Genomic DNA, 24,392 nt, shown 5'->3' with positions numbered 1-24,392 from the left:
TTTCTACCAAGTCCCTATACCGCGCCATGCTAGCCACCCCGGGCCCAACCGAAATGACCCTTCTCTGGGAGATTAAGCTACCGTTGAAGATTCGCATCTTTCTATGGCAATGGGTGAGGGGCCGTTTACCTTCGGGTACGGAAGTTAGAAAACAGAATGGCCCCAGGGATGGTCTATGCCCCCTCTGTACCATACCGGAAGACTCCAACCATATTTTCTTCCGTTGCCCGATGGCAGTCCTCCTCTGGAGCTGTGTCAGGGAGGTGATTCGTGGTGATTGGAACCATGATAACCTCCCCGATTTATTTCAGACGGTCCTAAACCAAGACGCCAGGACACGCCCTAGCTTGTGGGTAGTAGTAGGGGCGATTGCATGGACGTTGTGGACGGCTCGCAATAAATTCGTGATTGAGCATGTGATTCCATCTCGTGAGACTGATTCTATTTACAAACTATCTGGCTTCTTACAGCTATGGAGACCGCTCAACAAGCGGCGTGATCGGGACTTCATCGACAGGATCATCTCGGCCTTACGCTCCACCGCAGGAACATTGGCGCCTCCGCTACCACCTCCACCACCGGAGCCAGATTAGTTAGACTTTGATCCTCTCTTTTGGGGTTGTTTGGCTATGCCCCCAGCGATCCGTTCGTTGCTGTACTTCTGTTATGCCCTGTGGCAACTTATTTTCATTTCTTTGGCGGGACCTTTTGTTGGCCGCGACTGTTGAATTTGTTGTGATGGTTGCTTTATAATCTAAAGCGGGGGGAAACCCTATTTTGTGATATTGTATTAGCATGTGGAATTTCAAGTTCAAACACAAATTCTTTTCTGAGATATGAAAATAACAAACTCAACTATAAATAGCGCAGAACACTAAACGTCAATATTCATTGCTGAATATTATTTTAATACCTCGTAAATGAACTTATGCTTGAACTTTGAGTTTCACATGCTAATGGAACGGCACACTCTGAACATACTGTATTGTTTTTGGTATTATTGGAAACTTTTAAACTTGGTTTCTACAGAGTTTCCCATGAAAAAAATTAAAAATTGTACCTTTTTTTTACTATCCATTTATGTTTTAACTTAGTTTAAACATGCTGATAGAGTATCACCTTCTTAACATACTTTGTTTTTAATATATATATTTTCGAAGCTTCAAAACATTGTTTTCACATGGTTTTCGTGAGTACCCACCGTAACTTGGTTTTCATTGATATCTCACAAGTTTACTTGTAGTATAACCTTATTGAGAGTTGAACAGTGTTAACATCCGTTGGCTGCATACCCCACGGCGGGTAATCGGCCGGCGGAACTCCTGGGTAATATGTTTCTAAAACATGTTAGGGCATATACAATGATGCTATCTTAACACTGCTATGTAGGATAAATGCTGAGGTGAAGAAAAGAGAAACCAAAGAAAAGGCTTTGCCTTCTCTTAACTAAAAGATGGTATCTTTAACAACAAATCTTTCACCAAGTTACGGTGAAAGATTACGTGGCACGATTAAGATAAGATTATCATATCAAGCACCGTAGAAAGGTGCGACACACTCATCTCATGGTGCAATCACTCGGCTTCACAAGATTTTTGTGAGAGCTCAGCTCGGAGCTCCCCGGGCACGAAAGGTGTCCCGGCCGGCAGCCGGGCAAATCGAAGCGACAGCGGCGTCACGTCGATACCGGCTCAAGGGTCAAGAATAATCATGCCGCGGGAACGAACTAGCAGATCGCCTTTTTTTTAGTTGCCTTTGGGGGTTGGTACTCCACGTACTACGCATACGTGCATTTAAAATATACTTGCCAGAGATTCCGCGCGCATTTCTCCAAACTTTGCACCCCCCACGCCTGATCGAATATATTTCTTTCTTCTTTCCTTGACGCACTGCGCCGCCGCGTAAGCTTAGGCCATAAGGAATGGAACATGTACAAAAAAACATAGTAGTACATGATACGTGTGTGCATATATATATATATATATATATATATATATATATATATATATATATATATATATATATATAGTTGGAGTAGCGTACTACCAGCAAAGCAAAGCAAAGGACTAGCATGTACGTACCTGCATTCTTTAATTTGAAACGAATTCGCTAGCTCTGGCTGTGCATGCACGCACGTCGGGAGGATTCACGAGGAGGCAAAAAGGTAGGGTGGGTGCACGTACTGTACTGAACAGGACGACCGGTCACTGCTGCGGCATTGGACACACGTACTACGCTTGGTCTCTTGCACATGCCACGATCAACCAATAATTGGCATCCAAAGCGACGGACATGGACTTTTTCTATTTCCAAAAACGGAAACGAAAAGGGGCGAGGCACGAGGAACCTATACCCATTTGCGCAGGCACGAAGCCGCCATGTCCCTTGTCGGTTCACAGTTCACACATACACCTACTCTACATGTAGGCGCCGCCATGTCCCTCGTCGTATCATGTAACGCCCCGAGACCGATGTGCCAGGTGTCGTTCAGTTATTCGTTGTTGTTGTCTTGTCATTGGCTTGCGTGTTGCATTTCATCATGTCATCATGTGCATTGCATCATCATGTTTTCAAAACTTGCATCCGTCCCAGTCTCCTCGTTCCGTCCGTTGTCCGTTCTGAGCCCAGACACACTTGCACGCGCCCGCGGCACGTTCGAAATATTATTTTATAAGTGGCCGGAAAATGTTCTCGGATTGGGTTGAAATTTGGTGTGTGGTCTTATTATAGTGTAGACAGACCGCCTGTCCAGTTTCATCGCAATCGGAGTTCGTTTGACGCCCCAACGGATAAATATAGCGGCAATAGTAGCCGGTCAAAACGTCGGACGTTTTCGTTCTCCGGAAATAGTCGCCGGGCCTCCCTCTCTTCTCTTCTCTCAGTGCGAGACCGTCTACACAGCTCACTACCTACCGCCAGGTCCAACCTAACCTCTCTCGTCAGCCCGCAGCCTCCTCGTGCGCGTCCGAAAGTTGTCCCGGACCCGACCCGATCTGTCGCCACCGTTGTGTCCGGATCATCCCCAAACGTCTACAAAACGTCACCGTTTTCTTATTTGGACTCCCTAGATATTTTATTCGCGACCGTCCGATTACGATCGGAGGGACCAAATACCCCTAAACCTAGTCCCCTACTATATAAACCGACCTAACCCTAAAATCTAGGGACTTTGTCCTGCCGAGCCGCCGCCACCCATCAAATCCGTGCATCCACAGCGCCACCCACCTCCCTCGTTTTCTTCACTGGACCAATCCCGCAGCCTCCTCCCGATTCACCAATCAGCCACCACCATAATCTCAAATCCATCGATCCACCGCAGCCGTGCCCCTTCCTCTGCTCGCTCGTTCCCGAGCACCTCGCCCCAACTTTCCCCGCCGCTGCCGTACTCCGGCCATGAAGCCTCGGCCTCCTCTGCTACCCGCGACGCCCAAGGGGCCGTCCTCGACTCTCCCCGTGCGAGCACAGCGCCCGTTTGCGCTTGGGCCAAGGACCCCGACGGCCACCCCATCAGCCCCGTCACCGGCGTCCAAACCACCAGAGCGCGGCCACCCTTCCGCCGCCGTCGAGCGCCACCACAGCAGCAGCTCCAGGCCGGCACCCTCACCCCGCGCCCTTGTCTCTTCTCCCTTCCTTCGCTTTCTCTCTCTCCCTCTCATCTTCCTGCTTCCTCTCTTTCACAGGGAACACAGGAGCCCCGCCAGGAATCTCCAGGTCCGTGGCCGCCGGTTTGCCTCCGCCCCATGCCCGCAGAACCTCACCGCCGGTCGGATCGGTCCCTCCTTCGCGCCCGGTTCCACGTCCTCCATCCTTCGCCACCGCACCGGAGATCCCCGATGCCGCTGCTCTGCTTCTGCTCCCTGTCGAGCAGAGGACAGCGCCCTGCTTCCGCTCCATCGAGCGCGTTGACCGCATCCCCTCCCTCGGTCCCAGCCGGCCCAAGCTAGATCCGGCCTCGCCTCGTTCCTCATCGCGCGGCCCAACTCCCTCCAGGCCCAGCGCCGCCCCAGCCTCATCCGGCCCAGCCGCCCTTCTCCAGCGAACCGGCCCAAGGCCCAGGGTGAGCAGCCCCCTCCAGATCCCTCTCCTGTGCACTGCTGGCCCAGCATATTTCGGCCCGATTTGTTTTTTTTTACAGATATGTGATTTTAGCCTTTTCCAGTGAATTAACTGTTTTACAGAAAAGTCCTTCAACTTCATGCATTTAATAACTCACAAACTATGCATCATATGTAAATAATTTAAATATGTAAAATGCTTAGAATCTTGTGTAGATTAATAATATGCCATTTTCATCCCATGCTAAAATGTTAAAAATGTTGTTTGCATTAATTTGCTCCTATGCCATGCTAAAATGCTTTATTTCATAACTAAATAACCGTAACTCCAATTTTAATAAACTTTATATGTAAATGGGGTAGAATTTTGCCTAGTTTAACATGGTGGCATCATCTTGCATGTTTAACAACTCTAAAATATTGTTTAGGGCAGAACAGTACCAAACCTAATTTATGCTCATGAGGAGTTTCCGGAATTGTTGTTCGTTGCTCCCGGCCTCATTTAAACTTGACTAGATAGGTAGTTTTACTTTGCTTCACCCTCTTGCCATGTTAACCAACATTTAATATTGTTGGGGTACATAAACGAGATCAAACTAAATAACTTGTTGTGGTGTTTCGTCAATATGCAACTCGTTGCATATTGATCTCCACTTAATTTGTAGAACTGCTTGTGCACTTTGCCATGCCATGCTTCATTAAACCGGACATGCATCATACTCGTTTGTGCATCATGCCATGTTGATGTGTTGGTTGTTTACTATGTTGTGTGCTTCTTTTCCGATGATTGCTTCTTCGGGTTGGTTCCGATAACGTCGCGTTTGTGAGGATCCGTTCAACTACGTCCGTTTGTCTTCTTCATGGACTCTTTCTTCTTCCTTGCGGGATTTCAGGCAAGATGATCATACCCTCGAAATCACTACTATCTTTGCTATGCTAGTTTGCTCGCTCTTTTGCCATGCCAATGCTACGATGCCTACCACTTGCTTGTCAGCCACCCAAATTGCCATGTTCAACCTCTAACCCACCATGTCCTAGCAAACCGTTGATTGGCTATGTTACCGCTTTGCTCAGCCCCTCTTATAGCGTTGTTAGTTGCAGGTGAAGATCGAAGTTTGTTCCTTGTTGGAACATGGAGATGTTGTTCCTTGTTGGAACATGTTTACTTGTTGGGATATCACAATATATCTTACTTAATTAATGCATCTATATACTTGGTAAAGGGTGGAAGGCTCGGCCTTATGCCTGGTGTTTTGTTCCACTCTTGCCGCCCTAGTTTCCGTCATATCGGTGTTATGTTCCCGGATTTTGCGTCCCTTACGCGGTTGGGCTATTATGGGAACCCCTTGACAGTTCGCCTTAAGTAAAGCTCCTCCAGCAATGCCCAACATTGGTTTTACCATTCGCCACCTAGCCTCTTTTTCCCTTGGGTTTCACGGACTCAAGGGTCATCATTATTTTACCCCCCCCCCCGGGCCAGTGCTCCTCTGAGTGTTGGTCCAACCTGTCAGCTGCCGGTGGCCACCAGGGGCAACTCTGGGTTGGCCTACCCGCACCTAAGACAATCTGAGTGTGCCCTGAGAAAGAGATATGTGCAGCTCCTATCGGGATTTGTCGGCACATTCGGGCGGTGTTGCTGGTTTAGTTTTACCCTGTCGAAATGTCTTGTTGTACCGGGATACCGAGTCTGATCGGAATGTCTCGGGTGGAGGTCTATTCCTTCGTTGACCGTGAGAGCTTGTGATGGGCTAAGTTGGGACACCCCTGCAGGGATTTGAACTTTCGAAAGTCGTGCCCGCGGTTATGGGCAGATGGGAATTTGTTAACGTCCGGTTGTAGAAAACCCGAAGTTGACCTTAATTAAAATACATCAACCGTGTGTGTAACCGTGATGGTCTCTTTCCGGCGGAGTCCGGGAAGTGAACACGGTGTTGGAGTTATGCTTGACGTAGGTTGCTATAGGATCACTTCTTGATCATACTTTTATCGACCGTGCTTTGCCTTCTCTTCTCGCTCTCATTTGCGTATGTTAGCCACCATATATGCTAGTCGCTTGCTGCAGCTCCACCTTATTACCCCAGCCTTCCTATAAGCTTAAATAGTCTTGATCTCGCGGGTGCGAGATTGCTGAGTCCCCGTGGCTCACAGATACTTCCAAAACCAGCTTGCAGGTGCTGATGAGTCTGTGCAAATGACGCAACCAAGCTCAGGAGGAGCTCGAAGAAGATCTTGCCCTTTGTGTTGTTTCGTTTTAGTTGATCAGTATTGGAGCCCAGTTGGGGTCGATCGGGGACCTTTGTCGCATTTAGGGTTCTTCTTTTATTTAGGCTCCGTAGTCGGGCCCTGATTGTATTTGGTTGTTGTAATGCTTTATTCATGTATTTGTGTGAAGTGGCGATTGTAAGCCAACTATGTATCTCTTTCCCTTATGTATTACATGGGTTGTGTGAAGATTACCTCACTTGCGACATTGCTTTCAATGCGGTTATGCCTCTAAGTCGTGCTTCGACACGTGGGAGATATAGCCGCAGCGAGGGCGTTACAAGTTGGTAATCAGAGCCTTCCCCGACCTTAGGAGCCCCATTGCTTGATCGTTTTTAGTGGCCGAGTTGTGTCTAGAAAAATGTTTTGAGTCATTTAGGAATTATATATCGGAGAGTTTAGGAATTCTTTTTACTTCCTAGCCTCCTCATCGCTCTGGTAAGGCATCCTGACGTAGAGTTTTGACTCTTCTCTTCTCAAATTTCACTAAAAAAAAATTTAGGATCACGCGGGTATCTTGGAATCGTTCCGATGGTTTTATGATGAGAACATTGTCTTGGTGCCTTCTGTCAGGGGTTTAGTGGAAGTGTCCCGGGGAGTTGAGCTCTGAGGTGTTGTCATCATAATTTTATCGTTGCAATTCTGGAATACCTGAGTTTAGTACGCCGACATCGAAAATCTCTTTTATGCAGTTCGTTGGTGAGATAACCTCGACGCCACCCAGTACTGGGGCGGGAGTTCGGGAGTATCACCATAATTTGTATAACGGATGATTTTCGAAGGTTGAGGTAGATGATTTCTGAAGGTTTCTTGGTTATGTGTTGAAGGATGGATACAGCTGGATGTAGGATTTGCTAGTTTGGGTGAGATATTATGCTTCCCCTGTATCCCCAACACCTGATTGCATAACCTAAAAATTTCGGGAGTTTCATAGGTGGGAATTCAAGTAGCTCTTAGGATATCTTTCCGACGGATGTATGATATGAAATTGGGGTTCGACGTCTAGTGGTCCGCCTATTCACGGTTGGTTTTACAGTGGTCTCGTTGTGTCTTAAAGAGTCCTTGGCTATGCCGACTCGGGGACGCTTCGTATGTCATGTGCACTGCCTTGTACATGATGGTGCTGTACGATCGAGCCCGTGTAGGCCCCACCACGAAAACTTCGGACGAAATCTCTATCATATGTTTGTTCTGGCTTATTTTGCAAGCCAATCCTTTGTTTTGTTTTGAGTTGTGGTATTCGAGTTGCTTCGAAGTCAAATGTTGATTCCATACCTTCCCCAAATGGTGTTTTCATACTCCAATGTGAATACCAATCCTTCTCGACAATCGAGATTGCCATGTCAATCCTTTTCAACCGGCGTCTTTCTCTTCAAGTGGATCCGATCACTTCAACATTCGCAAGATCACCTCTCAGTTCTCTCAACGGTGTTTGTTTCATCCGTCCCAAGTTGTTTTTGTTTTCCCGCCCTCCCACCCCTTTTTCTTCAAGGACTCAGATTTCTTAATCAGTATCCATTTTATTGATGGGAAGTTTCTCCATTCTTTTCCGTCAATGTTCTTATCCGGTGATTCTCATGAAGATTCTAATGGAGCTTCAAGTTCGTCATTCCTCATTCCTTTCTCTTCTCCGGTGGATTCAAGTCAAGATTTGTCGATTATATCCCCTTTTTCTCGTCTCAAATACCTTCTCTTGACGGTGCTCCTCATATTTATTCATTTCTCGCTATTCTATTGTTCCGGAGTGCTCAAGATATCTCGAAGATTCGTGTTTCCACTCTGCATTCGTTCAAGCTCTTTCGAGATTGGTATCTCATTCAAGTCATTTAATTCAACCGGTGCAACATCTATTTTAAATCTTTTCAACGGTGTTCTTTTGAGTGGGCCCTAACCCACAGGTCTTTTCCCAGGATCTTACCTAACTCTTCTAATTCTCCCGGAGATGTCCTTAAAATTCTTTTCGAAGTTTGACGTAAGAATGAGTTATCATCAGTCAAATGCCATCTCCTAGATCTTTCACAATTATTTTCATCGTTGGCTCAACCTCTTCGTTTTGATTCTTTCGGAGTGTCTAAATAATTCTTGGTGGTGTTTCGCGTTGTCATTCTCATCATTTGAAGACCAAAGAAGAGTTTCTCTTTAATCTTTCTCTATTCTCTTCAAGATTCATGGTGCTAGCTTGTTGTCATCCTCTCATAATTGTTTTGATCGTGAGAATTCTTTTCATCCATCCGGAGTTATTCAAGAGTCTTCTCAGTTTGTCATCCGGAGTCCATCAATTCAGATTTATTCGTTCTCAGTTTGCAGTTATCATTCTCCGATCTTACCGGTGCCTTGTTCAAGTGATCTTTAATCGGCTCGTGCTCTCTTCGTTCTCATGTATCTAAATACCCTAAAGTATCTTCATTCATTTTGCAATTCTTCCCGGTGATTTGTGCATTTGCTACGTTCAATTTCAATTCTTACGGTGGTTCGTTCAAGAGTTCTCTTTCTTTGTTATCATATCAATTCATTCGTTCTTTCCAAATCCTACCGGTGGTTCGTTGAAGACCTTCTCAAGTTTACGCCATATCTCTCTTAATCCTTTCTACAAGAATAAGTGGTATGCCAAATCCGTTGCTTGTCATCAATTTAAATTGGTGAAGGATACGCATAACATAATTCTTATTCTGGTTTCATCCAAGTGATTAATCCTTTCCTTCAGAGTTTGTCCAGGAGGAATAAATTCTTGGCTGCTGGTTGTTCATCTTTCTTCCGGAGTTCTAAGTTTTCCGCATTATCTCGTCGCGAAGCTCCATCTAAATCATCGCAAGGCTTCACCTTGTGTTTTCAACTTCTCTTTCTTTTTATCATCCTTTTATTACCGGAGTTCTTCATGGAGGCTCTACATGGTGGTTCATCAAGGATTCCTTTCATTCTTCATTTGTTCTTCAGGTTTTCTCTCGAAGTTATGACCCGCCAAGCTATACTCTAAAATAAACATGGTGCTCAACACATGTTTTATTTTGAGGAGCTCAAGTATTCTTCATCTTGCATTTCGAAGTGCAATTCTTTCTACCTTATCTTTTGAGGTGGTATTATGTTATTCTTGATAATGTTCCCTTCGTGTTCCATGATTCACATGTTGTTAAGAATGAGTTATTTTTAAATCCATCAACCTCGTTGTTGGAGTTATCTTGTGTCATATTTCACCTAAAAGCCTTCCATTGGAATGTTGCTATTTGTGGTGCTTGCCAATGATCCAAGTTATCTCTTTATCATCTTGGTGGAAGAAGTGTTCATCTCTTCGTCAATCTAAAGCTAGCAATCGTTTCCGTTAGTGGCCGGTTGTCACCTCATAATTTTGAGATGTTTTCCATAAGCCCACTACAAGCTTATTCGTTTCGTTGTTGGTTTTTCCCAACAACCCCGTTGTAACCTTCTTGGAAGAGTGCTTTCCAAGCTCAATTGTGGCAGAAGTTGCCATTTCCCCCTCCATTCTGTTATTCCAATGACCTATCTTCTATTCTTTCTTCCGGAGGCATTGTGACGTTGCTCTTTTCACTCACCATCTCGATTCGTGAGGATCGTGTTCTTTTCATGCTTATCCATTTAACCGGAGTGTCCTGCCTTTTTCTTTCAAGTTCTTTTTCATCTTATCAAGTCTTGCATCTCTTTTCAACCGGAGTGCTGTCCGATTTTGATCTTCCTTGTTCCTTGTTTATCTCGTTTCAACCAGAGTGATTTCAATTCCTTCTTGTCCATTGTACTCGTCATTCATAGCTTCGCAACCTTCAAGTCCTCGTAATGTTCCTTGTTCCTCTTTTCTAACGGATTGTTTGCAATCTCGTTCGTCTCTGCTGTACTCTTTCTTTTAAATTGCTCAACCTCTCAAGGTTCATGGTTTCACTCATTGGTCAAAGAAGCAACTTAGTTTTACCGCTTCTCTTTCCCTTTCGTTTTCCCTCCGGTGCCATTCTAGATCTCGGGACGAGATCCTCTCGTAGTGGTGGAGTGTTGTAACGCCCCGAGACCGATGTGCCAGGTGTCGTTCAGTTATTCGTTGTTGTTGTCTTGTCATTGGCTTGCGTGTTGCATTTCATCATGTCATCATGTGCATTGCATCATCATGTTTTCAAAACTTGCATCCGTCCCAGTCTCCTCGTTCCGTCCGTTGTCCGTTCTGAGCCCAGACACACTTGCACGCGCCCGCGACACGTCCGAAATATTATTTTATAAGTGGCCGGAAAATGTTCTCGGATTGGGTTGAAATTTGGTGTGTGGTCTTATTATAGTGTAGACAGACCGCCTGTCCAGTTTCATCGCAATCGGAGTTCGTTTGACGCCCCAACGGATAAATATAGCGGCAATAGTAGCCGGTCAAAACGTCGGACGTTTTCGGTCTCCGGAAATAGTCGCCGGGCCTCCCTCTCTTCTCTTCTCTCAGTGCGAGACCGTCTACACAGCTCACTACCTACCGCCAGGTCCAACCTAACCTCTCTCGTCAGCCCGCAGCCTCCTCGTGCGCGTCCGAAAGTTGTCCCGGACCCGACCCGATCTGTCGCCACCGTTGTGTCCGGATCATCCCCAAACGTCTACAAAACGTCACCGTTTTCTTATTTGGACTCCCTAGATATTTTATTCGCGACCGTCCGATTACGATCGGAGGGACCAAATACCCCTAAACCTAGTCCCCTACTATATAAACCGACCTAACCCTAAAATCTAGGGACTTTGTCCTGCCGAGCCGCCGCCACCCATCAAATCCGTGCATCCACAGCGCCACCCACCTCCCTCGTTTTCTTCACTGGACCAATCCCGCAGCCTCCTCCCGATTCACCAATCAGCCACCACCATAATCTCAAATCCATCGATCCACCGCAGCCGTGCCCCTTCCTCTGCTCGCTCGTTCCCGAGCACCTCGCCCCAACTTTCCCCGCCGCTGCCGTACTCCGGCCATGAAGCCTCGGCCTCCTCTGCTACCCGCGACGCCCAAGGGGCCGTCCTCGACTCTCCCCGTGCGAGCACAGCGCCCGTTTGCGCTTGGGCCAAGGACCCCGACGGCCACCCCATCAGCCCCGTCACCGGCGTCCAAACCACCAGAGCGCGGCCACCCTTCCGCCGCCGTCGAGCGCCACCACAGCAGCAGCTCCAGGCCGACACCCTCACCCCGCGCCCTTGTCTCTTCTCCCTTCCTTCGCTTTCTCTCTCTCCCTCTCATCTCCCTGCTTCCTCTCTTTCGCAGGGAACACAGGAGCCCCGCCAGGAATCTCCAGGTCCGTGGCCGCCGGTTTGCCTCCGCCCCATGCCCGCAGAACCTCACCGCCGGTCGGATCGGTCCCTCCTTCGCGCCCGGTTCCACGTCCTCCATCCTTCGCCACCGCACCGGAGATCCCCGATGCCGCTGCTCTGCTTCTGCTCCCTGTCGAGCAGAGGACAGCGCCCTGCTTCCGCTCCATCGAGCGCGTTGACCGCATCCCCTCCCTCGGTCCCAGCCGGCCCAAGCTAGATCCGGCCTCGCCTCGTTCCTCATCGCGCGGCCCAACTCCCTCCAGGCCCAGCGCCGCCCCAGCCTCATCCGGCCCAGCCGCCCTTCTCCAGCGAACCGGCCCAAGGCCCAGGGTGAGCAGCCCCCTCCAGATCCCTCTCCTGTGCACTGCTGGCCCAGCATATTTCGGCCCGATTTGTTTTTTTTTACAGATCTGTGATTTAGCCTTTTCCAGTGAATTAACTGTTTTACAGAAAAGTCCTTCAACTTCATGCATTTAATAACTCACAAACTATGCATCATATGTAAATAATTTAAATATGTAAAATGCTTAGAATCTTGTGTAGATTAATAATATGCCATTTTCATCCCATGCTAAAATGTTAAAAATGCTGTTTGCATTAATTTGCTCCTATGCCATGCTAAAATGCTTTATTTCATAACTAAATAACCGTAACTCCAATTTTAATAAACTTTATATGTAAATGGGGTAGAATTTTGCCTAGTTTAACATGGTGGCATCATCTTGCATGTTTAACAACTCTAAAATATTGTTTAGGGCAGAACAGTACCAAACCTAATTTATGCTCATGAGGAGTTTCCGGAATTGTTGTTCGTTGCTCCCGGCCTCATTTAAACTTGACTAGATAGGTAGTTTTACTTTGCTTCACCCTCTTGCCATGTTAACCAACATTTAATATTGTTGAGTACATAAACGAGATCAAACTAAATAACTTGTTGTGGTGTTTCGTCAATATGCAACTCGTTGCATATTGATCTCCACTTAATTTGTAGAACTGCTTGTGCACTTTGCCATGCCATGCTTCATTAAACCGGACATGCATCATACTCGTTTGTGCATCATGCCATGTTGATGTGTTGGTTATTTACTATGTTGTGTGCTCCTTTTCCGGTGATTGCTTCTTCGGGTTGGTTCCGATAACGTCGCGTTTGTGAGGATCCGTTCAACTACGTCCGTTTGTCTTCTTCATGGACTCGTTCTTCTTCCTTGCGGGATTTCAGGCAAGATGATCATACCCTCGAAATCACTACTATCTTTGCTATGCTAGTTTGCTCGCTCTTTTGCCATGCCAATGCTACGATGCCTACCATTTGCTTGTCAGCCTCCCAAATTGCCATGTCAAACCTCTAACCCACCATGTCCTAGCAAACCGTTGTTTGGCTATGTTACCGCTTTGCTCAGCCCCTCTTATAGCGTTGTTAGTTGCAGGTGAAGATTGAAGTTTGTTCCTTGTTGGAACATGGAGATGTTGTTCCTTGTTGGAATATTTATTTACTTGTTGGGATATCACAATATATCTTATTTAATTAATGCATCTATATACTGGTAAAGGGTGGAAGGCTCGGCCTTATGCCTGGTGTTTTGTTCCACTCTTGCCGCCCTAGTTTCCGTCATATCGGTGTTATGTTCCCGGATTTTGCGTCCCTTACGCGGTTGGGCTATAATGGGAACCCCTTGACAGTTCGCCTTAAGTAAAGCTCTTCCAGCAATGCCCAACATTGGTTTTACCATTCGCCACCTAGCCTCTTTTTCCCTTGGGTTTCGCGGACTCAAGGGTCATCATTATTTTAACCCCCCCGGGCCAGTGCTCCTCTGAGTGTTGGTCCAACTGTCAGCTACCGGTGACCACCAGGGGCAACTCTGGGTTGGCCTACCCGTACCTAAGACAATCTGAGTGTGCCCTGAGAAAGAGATATGTGCAGCTCCTATCGGGATTTGTCGGCACATTCGGGCGGTGTTGCTGGTTTAGTTTTACCCTGTCGAAATGTCTTGTTGTACCGGGATACCGAGTCTGATCGGAGTGTCTCGGGTGGAGGTCTATTCCTTCGTTGACCGTGAGAGCTTGTTATGGGCTAAGTTGGGACACCCCTGCAGGGATTTGAACTTTCGAAAGCCGTGCCCGCGGTTATGGGCAGATGGGAATTTGTTAACGTCCGGTTGTAGAAAACTCGAAGTTGACCTTAATTAAAATACATCAACCGTGTGTGTAACCGTGATGGTCTCTTTCCGGCGGAGTCCGGGAAGTGAACACGGTGTTGGAGTTATGCTTGACGTAGGTTGCTATAGGATCACTTCTTGATCATACTTTTATCGACCGTGCTTTGCCTTCTCTTCTCGCTCTCATTTGCGTATGTTAGCCACCATATATGCTAGTCGCTTGCTGCAGCTCCACCTTATTACCCCAGCCTTCCTATAAGCTTAAATAGTCTTGATCTCGCGGGTGCGAGATTGCTGAGTCCCCGTGGCTCACAGATACTTCCAAAACCAGCTTGCAGGTGCTGATGAGTCTGTGCAAATGACGCAACCAAGCTCAGGAGGAGCTCGAAGAAGATCTTGCCCTTTGTGTTGTTTCGTTTTAGTTGATCAGTATTGGAGCCCAGTTGGGGTCGATCGGGGACCTTTGTCGCATTTGGGGTTCTTCTTTTATTTAGGCTCCGTAGTCGGGCCCTGATTGTATTTGGTTGTTGTAATGCTTTATTCATGTATTTGTGTGAAGTGGCGATTGTAAGCCAACTATGTATCTCTTTCCCTTATGTATTACATGGGTTGTGTGAAGATTACCTCACTTGCGACATTGCTTTCAATGCGGTTATGCCTCTAAGTCGTGCTTCGACACGTGGGAGATATAGCCGCATCGAGGGCGTTACATATCACCCACTGGCATACCATTAACGAAATGACATTTGAACTTGTTCCAAGAAACAGAGCGAGGGTTGAGGCACACAAAGAAGTAAAACAAAACACTTGGCTGCTCAAATGCTTGTGGATGACATGTCAAATAGATCTTCAGTGACTATTTTAGTTTTTTTTCAAAATGGAGGTTCATCCCCCAGCCTCTGCATCATAACGATGCATGCAGCCATCTTATTAAAAGTTCGTAAAATACCACAAAGTCATAAAAGTATTACAGCTCGCAAGCGGAGCAAGAGGAAATGAAAAATAGAAAAGTACACACTGAGAGTCACAACCGGTACGGCAAAATGTATGATACGACTCCTAGAGTCCTATCCTGCTATGCGACCCCCATCCGAACCGGTTGAATATAGCCTGTGCTACCATCTCACACTGGATGCACCCAGTAACAAAAGGCTCCCTGAAGTCCATAGGAGTGAGTAAGGACCACGTACGGATCCAAGCAGTAGCTCTGAAGATAACCTGCGAGAAATTTAAATTGTATTGTCTGTTAAAAATAAAATCATTCTGACAGTTTCATATAGCCCACAAAAACACACATATTTTCAATCTGAATGCGAGCCGCAATAGTATGTTCAACCCCAGCTAACCACGTTCCAAACAACGAGTCAATGTCAACTGGAGGGTTAATGTTGAAGGCTATATGAATCGTTCTCCAAAGCAATTTGGCTAGTGGGCAGTCAATGAATAAATGTTGTATTGTTTCATCATGATCACAAAAACAACAACGTGAACTACATACCCAACGCCTCTTAATTAGGTTGTCCTTGGTGAGAATAACTTGCTTGTGGACAAATCACATAAAAATTTTGATCCGCAAGGGAACCTTAATCTTCCAAATATGCAACGTTCTTGAGATTGGGCTAGAATTAATCAAATCCATATAAAACGACTTCACCGTAAAACCCCCATTTTTAGCTAATGTCCATTGCGTCGAATCTGGCTGGTGGAAGAGTTGAACATCTGTCAATCTCCGAACAAGGTGCATCCAGGCTGTCCATCGCTCTCCAACTAGCGCTCGTCTAAACTGGATATTCAAAGGAATCGTTTGGAAAACTGTGCCTACGTAGTCCTTACGCTGCACAATGTTATACAGGGTTGGATATTAGATGGCTAAAGGCGTCTCTCCCAACCACGTATCCTTCCAAAATCTTGTTGACATCCCAATGCCAACCAAGAATTTGACCCTACGAAAGAACAAATCCTTCGTCCTCATAAGGCCTTTTTAGAATGGCGAATCAACTGGTCTCATGGTAACCTGAGCGAGTGTTTTCGACTACAAATATTTATTTCGTAAAATCTATGCCCACATGCCCTCCGGCTCTGCCTCTAACCTGTAGATCCATTTACTCAAAAGACATTTATTCTTAATTTCTAAGTTCTCAATCCCCAGACCCCCTAGTCTTTTGGGCGGCAAATGATATCTATTTTAGTTGAGGAAGGAAAAGCTACTACTTAAGTCTGGGCGTGATTACTCTATAGCACATGTTAGAGAAGTCAAAATAATGTAACTCATACTTTAGCACAAATGGGTAGATCCATTTACTCAAAAGACATTTATTCTTAATTTCTAAGTTCTCAATCCCCAGACCCCCTGGTCTTTTGGGCGGCAAAGGATATCTATTTTAGTTGAGGAAGGAAAAGCTACTACTTAAGTCTGGGCGTGATTACTCTATAGCACATGTTAGAGAAGTCAAAATAATGTAACTCATACTTTAGCATAAATGGGTAGATCCATTTACTCAAAAGACATTTATTCTTAATTTCTAAGTTCTCAATCCCCAGACCCCCTGGTCTTTTGGGCGGCAAAGGATATCTATTTTAGTTGAGGAAGGAAAAGCTACTACTTAAGTCTGGGCGTGATTACTCTATAGCACATGTTAGTTTGCAAAAGGCAAGCTGAAGCAGCAAAAGGATTCAGTAAGATGTTCTTTGGCAAAACAAGTTGTTATTGTGTGATGAAGGGTGTAGACGGGATTTACAAGTCTCTGGCAACCTTCGATAGATAAACGATCTGTGGAAATCCATAGATTCTATCTCAAAATTCCAATGCAAACACATGATTCAGATGTAAAAACTGACTATAACAATTCTGCATGTTTGACATAGTAACACAAAACGTTAGGTACATGGATGCTGAAACATGAGAGGCATTCTCTTACTGTTCTTATGAGCCAAGCATACCAGCAAACATTCATTTGACTGATATTTTGCTATTATTACCAGTCAACAGCAAGCCCAAATGACACCCATGCTCCCACAAAAATCTTCAGTGAACAACAATCCCCCTCCGAGCAAGCTTAAATTGTACTATGCTTCTATGTGTTTCAAACCTCAGCCGGCAGTTTATAAGATATGATTATCTAAATGAAACTCGTATCACAGAATGGAATGGAACACTCAAGCATCTATGACCGTAGCAGGTTCTGAAGGTTCTGGTACTTCAGAAGATTGCAAAATGCCTTTCATCTCCTTCTTGTTTGTTTTTTTATTGCCTTTCAGCTTATTTGTCATGCTATCTGCCCGCGAGACGACTTTTGAAACTGAGAATCCTGCTTCCTCAAAAATCGACGCCCTCTCATGGACAAGGGAGCTCCTGGGGACAACATCAACACCATCGTATGTCCATAACCCTAATACTGCCTCTCCTTTCAGCCCGATTCCATACCAGCCAAGACCTGAAATGGCTATATCCATAGTATTTGCATCCCAACTATTTCCAGAAACTTTGAATTGTTTCCTCACCCATTTCCCAAGCTCTTTCACTCGTTTCTGGCCTATAGGAGGCTGCACATATCACACCAAGCAGCAAGTTATTTTATGATGTAAATGAATTAGGATAAAAACAACATTTTTTTTAAGGATAAGATAGATACCTGCAGTTGCAAGCCAAAGTGATCTTTCATCATAGACTCCGCATTTTCGGTCTTCCCCATGTGAAGTGGCACAAGTGGTGATGCCCAAACCGTAACATAGATTGATCCTACAGTCAAGTCTTCCACATCCAGGCGCACCAGTCCTCCTATATGTATTGACTGCCCTGCCTGAAAATGTTGTGAACAAAACGAATTAGAAATAAGAATCCTGTCACACAAGTGATTCTTATCAAAAGACTATTCATGTCATTTCGGATTGAAGCAGAAATGTGATATATACAGTCAAAGGTCTAAGAACTGAAACTTTCTAAGCACACTCAGGGTGTCAATTTCCCCAATACACGCATTTGTCAACTTCAGTTTCAGAAAAACATACTATGGTTACTGCTTAGAGGGTGAAATAACGACCCCTCCCAAGTCCCGACCATTCCCTTCAGTCCCTCACATAATCACAATTGCTAAATGAAAAGCAGATGTAGCTATGTAGCACATAATAGAACAAGCAAGAAATACAGGCGACCAAGGGTATGAGGAGACAAGCACAAAATCTGTCCACATATCACCTAATCACAAAATTAACTGACAAAATGTGCATAAGATGGAACGAATGAGACCTTTATTCTGTATGTTCTGGGTCGCATCTCCTTCCTCACTTGAACAAGTTTCAGCTCCTCGGGCGTAAGTCTGGACGTCAGCTGGTGTCCATGAAGCAAGCCCGGAGTATCAAACAGCTTCGCCTGAGCACCAAGAACGCCGTCCACCCGGATCACCCCGAGGGTTGTTCCCGGAACAGGCGCCTCTGTCAAGGTTTGCCCGCTCTCTGCCCCAGAGCACCGAGCAATGGCGTTGAGCAGCGTCGATTTGCCCACATTCCGCGCGCCAACAGCCCAGACCTTGCCGCGCGCCCCGGCGACCTCGCGCACGTGGTTGAGCAGGTCGCGCACCCCCCACCCTCGCGCCGCGCTGACAAGGTGAACGCCGGCAAGCTGCAGGTCGGCGCCAGCACCGGCGCGCGCGCGGGCCTGCGCCCACGCGTGCACGTCGTCGGGCGAAAGCGACGGCGTCGGGAGCAGGTCGAGCTTGGTGACCACGAGCACCGCGCGGGGGAGGTTAGACGGCGCGCCGCGCTTCCAGTCCGCGTGGTGGGCCTCGCTGGTGACGGCGACCAGGCGCGCCACGGCGCGCGGGAAGGAGCCGTCGAAGTCCGACGCGTCTGCGAGGAGCAGCACCAGCGACCTGGCCCCCGAGGGCGACGCGAGGCGCGGGCCGACGGCGGCCACGAAGTCGAAGTCCGGGAGCAGGACCTCGGCGTCGGGGCGCTTGACGTGGCCGTAGTGGCGCAGCGAGTGGCACCGAGCACACAGCACCACCTTGCTCTTCTTCTCGGCCTCCGCCTCCGCGGCCACCACCGCCACCGCCACCGCCCCGCCCTCCCGTGAGTTTTCTTGGCCCTCCTGGAGGAGCTCGCTTTTCAGAGAGGCCGAGATGCCGGTGTCGTCGGCGGTGACGGGCGCGAGGCGCGCGCGGTAGTCGGGAGACTTGGGGGATGGGAGGTTGAAGAAGCCAGGGAGGGCCGGGTCGGCAGACTGCATGGCGATGCCGCAGCCCGGGCACTTGCCATTGGTACTGACTGCTGGGAGGTCAGAAGACACCACAGCCGGAGGGGAAGACACCGGCGGCGGTGGGGACGAGAGGTGGCGGCGCAGGAGGGGGAAGGGTTTAGGGATTTGGGAGGCAGCTAGGATGTGTTGCGTCGGAGGAGGGTGAGGGGACGAGTGCGCAGCGCTTGCACGGAGGAGGCAGCGGAGAGCGGGGTGGAGGCGCCGGGCGCGGGACAGCATCTTGCCGTGTCGCCGCCGCCGCCGCCGCCGCCGCCAATTCGTGAGTCGTGACCGGCGGTGGGTGTTGGACGTCCCAGCGGGGAAGAGTTAACAGAAGCTGGGCTTTCGGCCTCGTGAAGAAGCACCTGGGCCTTTAACGGGCCATCAACACCACACAGGACCTTATCATGTCCAGCAGGGAAGCCCATATCTCAACGCCTCAGCACGACGCAGCGAACATCTCTCTGCTCCGACGCCGTCAGCGGGCCCTTTCTCGCCCCAAACTCCGGCGACGATCCACACCACGAGCTAGGGTTCTACAGAGAGGCGATGGCGTTGACTAACTTAATCCTGACGGTGGTGGGCGTGGGCGCGGCGGTGATGCTGCTGCGGAAGGACGTGAAGCAGTCGTCCGCCGTCTTCCGCCGCAACATTCGCCACATCAAGACCTGGCTCGAGGAGGAGTCCGCCGCCACCACGTACGCTCTCCACCCCCTCCCTTGCGTGTATTAGTCGATTGTCGTTGAGTCAATTGCGGTGGGACTGGAGGGATCGGAATCATCGGCTCAGATCTTAGCACTGTCTGGTGTCTGATTGCTTTGCTCTTTTCTGAAATTGCAGTATGATGTCTTCTTATCCATGGTAGCTCAGCATTGTTTGTTATATTCAACGAATTGACAAATCATATATAGATCTACCTATTCAATGAAGAAACGCCGAGGTTATTCCTGCATCGCGGTAAGAGATATGGCGCTTATAAGTGCTATAGGTGTAGATTCATATCCCCGATTTCGCCTTTTTGGCATAAATTCTGTATCGTGTTTGTCTAGTGCTGGAAATTATCATCCGTGATTTTCTAGTGCTGGAATTATCATTCCATGCTTGATTCATTGGCGACAAGTAGTTCCCTGATCCCTCACTAGAAGATATAATCTTCACTTTTGTTTCCACCTGCTTGGCCAGTCTCAGCTTTTATAGAGAACCTGAATTCTGCACACGGCTGCGTGCCGAGTCTATATTCTTCTCCCTTTCTCCGCATCAATATGCTGTGATTTTCCTTGAAAAGTTCGTTCATGTTCATTATGGTATAACATAAACATGTACACTTGCAAGTTTGTGCAAAAATTTGACTACATCTGACTTCGACAAAAAGGAAAACTGAACCTCTGATGTACTCATCTTGTAACAATTTGTTTTTTGGGTGCAAAACATGTATGGTCAATTGGTCATATTTTTGTACTGTAATTTTCAAGTGTACACTTTATAACATGATGAACATCCATGAATTTATTTCTTTAAATCACACCTGTTTTGGGGTTTGGAGTGAGGGCAGAGGAGAGAGAATGGAGGTTACGCACAAAACCATTTCACTATGGAAATTACCCCTTTTGTAGATTTAATGTTGCATGATAGTGTAAGCTTTCTTTCAGATTTAGATTTCTGCCTTTCAAGCTACAAACTTAGTATTTCAATATCTTGGCCCAGCACCTTATGCCACTCTGGAGCCTTACAGGCCCTTCTATCCTTTGCTGACAACATATTCATCATTTCATTCATGATAACAGATTTGAGCTGAAACCCTGAAATATTTTGAATTATTTAATTAATACCACCAATAATGGTTGTGGTTAATATTGAGCTCAGGCTTGTAACAAATTTCACCTCCAGTTTAGATGCTAGCCTAGTTTCTTTTATAGCTTTCTTTGTGCTTTTATTTCTTCCTTGATGAAGAGGCTATAATTAATACACTTGTGTTAAATGATTATGAACTTTATTTAGCTTTATCAAAAACTAGTCGTAAAGGATTAGACATGCTAGGCTAGCCACCTCAACTTTTCGAGACCTAAAACCATGTGCCTATTGTCTATTGGCAATGCCAAAGAGAGCAAACTTGTCCCCTAGTTCCACCCCTTGGTTTTTCATTCCTTCTTTTGTTGCCCTTATTTTCCATGCTGTGACTTGGTTCCTGATGTGAAGGCTTAACCATATTGATTGGCATCAGTTTAAGAGAGGGCTGGGCAGGAATTGCTCTTGCTAATTGTTCTTGTACAATTCGATTTATTTATGCTGTAACTAGCCTTTATGCACGCACTGAGTTGAGAAAAAAAGTTGTACTAATCTCATGTTCCAAAATAACATTAGCAGCACTTGCTAGTATTTCACCTTTGTACTATGTCCCAGTGGTATGAAACTGCAAATCATGTTTGACATCACATTTCTACAAAGCTCCCTTTCGAAGATAACATTAATTTTTAATCGTTCCATTCTATAATACCATGATTGCATGGGTTTCTATTTCCTCTGCTTTATTCAAGGCTTCGTACTATGGTAAAGTCAACACAGCATATTTGATTTGGTCCCTGCCTACCATATCTTTGATCTCCACAGATCTGCTGAGCGATCGGTACCAAAGGAGCTTGAGTCCCAGGCTGCCAAGAAGGATTCCACACCCAAAGTGGACAAGGATTAGATGATTTTACACTGTTTCTATTCGACGCTACTGCGGGTTTAGATTCACAAGAAGTACTTGTAAATAGAAGATGTTTGGTAGGATCTTCACTCTAAAGAATATTGGAATCAAATAATTTGGGCATGTATGGATAGCTGCATGTGGGTTCTATATGTCTTCAGGTTGGTCTGAAGATTTGAGTGCATTTTTATATTTCTGTCTGGTAAGATATTTTACTGAAACTCTGCGGTTGAGATCAATCATAATGCGATCATTCTTTAAGTCGTGGTTTTATCTGGCAGTAATTTGTCAGCCACCAATATTTTTTATGGTACCATTCACCTCCATTCTTTTACAGGAAGTCGGTGTTTTTTTACTTCATGTATGTGGTTTTTACATTAGAAACATGTTTGAAATCATCACATGTCAAGTTGAACAAACTCGTGTTGCTCCCAATTTGGTACTAGTATTTTCATCTAATGTTTATAACGCACTTATGTTGTCTGCATTTGATTGATGACTAATGTAGAATCCCAGTTTACAACAAATAAATCGACTGTAGGCTTTCAAGTTACATGGAACAAATAAAAGAATGTGCTTACAACAAAGGAGCACGGCATGGAGTGCATACAAGCCAAGCCAAAATGCCTATGTACAGGAGTGCAAGCCAATAAAAAGCAAGGAAACCCACAACCGAAAGCCTATGTACACGAGAGCAAGCAACTCAAAAAGGCTAGCTCTCCCTTTTTAAAAACAAACACACCAAGCAATCCTCTCTAAAGAAAATAAAAAATGAAGCAATGAACATGTGAATCAATGGTGGACCGGCGGCGACGTCCAGGACGGCAAGTCAAGCCTGAGTTGCTCGCAGCTGGTCTGAACATTCAACGATCACGTGAGCCAATCACGGAGCGGAGGAACGATCAGACCAACAACCATGGGTGCGATGCGACGGTATCATTGTGGAGCGGCAGGCGGCTGGCCGCCGGCGACGCGGCGCTTGAGCATCTGGGTGTAGTTGAAGATGGACTTGAGGCGCTGCTGCCTGAGGTCCTCCTTGAACCCCTGGATGAACTCCTCCGCCTTGGCGTCCACCTCGGACCCGGCCGCCTCCTCCTCCGTCGGCGGCGCCCGCTGCCGCCCCGCCAGGGCGAGCGCGTACGCCTCGTCCATGCTCATCGAGCTCTCGTCTTCCACGACGTCCTCTTTCGCCGGCTCTGCCGTCGCGTGTGGGCGCGGTGGACGCGGTGTAGCTGGCGACCTCCTCGGCGTCCCCGCGTCCTCTGTTTCTCGGAAGGTGGTGGCGGCGGCGACGGCGCCGCCGCCCGGGCTGGGCTCCGCCGTGTGGAAGGACGAGGACGGGAAGGAGAAGATGCTGAAGGAGCGGATGCGCTGCAGCACCGCCGACGAGGCCCTGCGCGTGATCCCGCTGCCGCCGCGGCGCGGCGACGGCGACTGCGGCTGCGCACGCGACGACAGGGCGAAGATGGCGCCCACGACGAGGTTGAGGGCCACGAACCACGCCGCGCCGGAGCCCATCCACGCCGGCAGCGGCCAGCACCACTCCGTTCCAGCCATCGGTCACCAGCTCGATCGGTGGAAAAGGGGGATTAGGTTACGGAATCGTGGGTGGGTCTCGGGCTCTCGGCGCGTCCTCATCTCGGCCGCGAACAGAGACGGTCAGACGGAGAGGCCGGGCAGGCATGCCTTCCATTTCATTTCGAATGCTCCTGCTTGTACGTACTTGGAATTGGCAAACCACGAGACGAGAGCTGGATCCACACAGGCTGGCTACTCGGACGTACGGAACCTTCGTTCATTACTCAGTCAGTCACGCAAAAGCGGTCAACGAAGTTGTTCGGGGCGGCCGAGGTTACCGATCAGCTCACGCCTCCTCTGTTGCCGGTTTGATATATGCCGCTGTCGGACGCTTCCTGTTTTTCTATTACTTTATTTTTCCAAAAGAGAGTAGTCTCTACTTCTAATGAAGCAGTTGGTAGTCTCGCTTTCAGGTTTTTTTTTCGTCTCACCACTTTTATCCGGTTTTTTTGTAGGTTAACCGTCATAGATTTTTTTCGATGCTGGTTTCTTATTCACCGGTTTATTTACCCCTCAGCTCTTTCCTTGCAAATCAGCACTTTCCAAACGTGCACGCAATCACGGATCTAAATTTACTAACTTGTTCAAATCAACCGATACTTTCCATTATTGCAAATTTCTTTAGGAAACAAATAATAGATTTTAAGGAAATAAATAAAAGATTTTAAAGACGCATCATACTTTACTAACAATCACTAAAATCAAATCTAAATTAATTAACCTTATCTTAAATCACTCAATCACTTTAACTAGAAAACATTTTCTTTCCTAACTGCACCCCGCTTAGTGTGCACATAACAATCCGAAGTAATTAGAGTCACATGATTACATGATTGAATCCATTTATTTAGAGCAACATGATTGCGTTTCGGGATGGAGGCCATGATTTCGTCGAGGTCGTTGCTGCCTCCTACACTCAGGGTGTGTCGCCGAGATCGAGGCGAGCATGAGGAGTTGTGGCCACCGCCATGGTCACCCCATCGCAGGGGATGGAGCACGCCGTCGGCCTACAGCTTGTGGAGATCACTGTTGCTCTTCAGGTCGCGTGGTGACCGGATCTTGCCGATGTGTCCCTCCCCGACGACCTCCTCTTCGCCCGGTTGGCCGGCATGGATCTCGCCACTACTGCCCTTAACTTCTCTGCCTCG

The 24,392-nt window shown here is 47.1% G+C and overlaps 3 protein-coding genes across 3 annotated transcripts; 1 reads left to right on the top strand and 2 right to left on the bottom strand.

The window, feature by feature from the left end:
* Positions 1–16,567: 16,567 nt before the first annotated feature.
* On the bottom strand, positions 16,568–19,316 carry LOC119301408 (GTP-binding protein BRASSINAZOLE INSENSITIVE PALE GREEN 2, chloroplastic-like). Its single transcript, XM_037578369.1, has 3 exons — positions 17,991–19,316; positions 17,377–17,544; positions 16,568–17,287 (listed from the first exon to the last, which is right to left on the bottom strand). Exons 1-3 carry the CDS (start codon positions 19,215–19,217, stop codon positions 16,901–16,903), a joined length of 1,782 nt encoding a protein of 593 aa, XP_037434266.1. The 5' UTR covers positions 19,218–19,316; the 3' UTR covers positions 16,568–16,900.
* Positions 19,317–19,404: 88 nt separating this feature from the next.
* LOC119301409 lies at positions 19,405–21,927 on the top strand. The gene is made up of 2 exons (XM_037578370.1): positions 19,405–19,675; positions 21,585–21,927. The coding sequence occupies exons 1-2, from the start codon at positions 19,527–19,529 to the stop codon at positions 21,664–21,666; spliced, it is 231 nt and encodes a 76-aa protein (XP_037434267.1). The 5' UTR covers positions 19,405–19,526; the 3' UTR covers positions 21,667–21,927.
* Positions 21,928–22,230: 303 nt separating this feature from the next.
* Positions 22,231–23,496, bottom strand: LOC119301407. The gene has a single exon (XM_037578368.1). It carries the CDS (start codon positions 23,221–23,223, stop codon positions 22,603–22,605), a length of 621 nt encoding a protein of 206 aa, XP_037434265.1. The 5' UTR covers positions 23,224–23,496; the 3' UTR covers positions 22,231–22,602.
* Between the last annotated feature and the right edge of the window lie 896 nt (positions 23,497–24,392).

Source organism: Triticum dicoccoides, chromosome 5A, assembly GCF_002162155.2.
Source record: "Triticum dicoccoides isolate Atlit2015 ecotype Zavitan chromosome 5A, WEW_v2.0, whole genome shotgun sequence".
Lineage (NCBI taxonomy): Eukaryota > Viridiplantae > Streptophyta > Magnoliopsida > Poales > Poaceae > Triticum > Triticum dicoccoides.
The sequence above is the reverse complement of the archived record's forward strand: the minus strand, read 5'-3'. Positions and strand labels throughout refer to the sequence as shown.

Coding starts and splice junctions, on each gene's coding strand:
- LOC119301408 (XM_037578369.1), bottom strand. CDS start 19,217: ATGCTGTCCCGCGCCCGGCGCCTCCACCCCGCTCTCCGCTGCCTCCTC. Junction 17,545..17,990: donor CCAGAACATACAGAATAAAG/GTCTCATTCGTT, acceptor CAACATTTTCAG/GCAGGGCAGTCAATACATAT. Junction 17,288..17,376: donor ACTTTGGCTTGCAACTGCAG/GTATCTATCTTA, acceptor TGATATGTGCAG/CCTCCTATAGGCCAGAAACG.
- LOC119301409 (XM_037578370.1), top strand. CDS start 19,527: ATGGCGTTGACTAACTTAATCCTGACGGTGGTGGGCGTGGGCGCGGCG. Junction 19,676..21,584: donor GAGGAGTCCGCCGCCACCAC/GTACGCTCTCCA, acceptor TGATCTCCACAG/ATCTGCTGAGCGATCGGTAC.
- LOC119301407 (XM_037578368.1), bottom strand. CDS start 23,223: ATGGCTGGAACGGAGTGGTGCTGGCCGCTGCCGGCGTGGATGGGCTCC.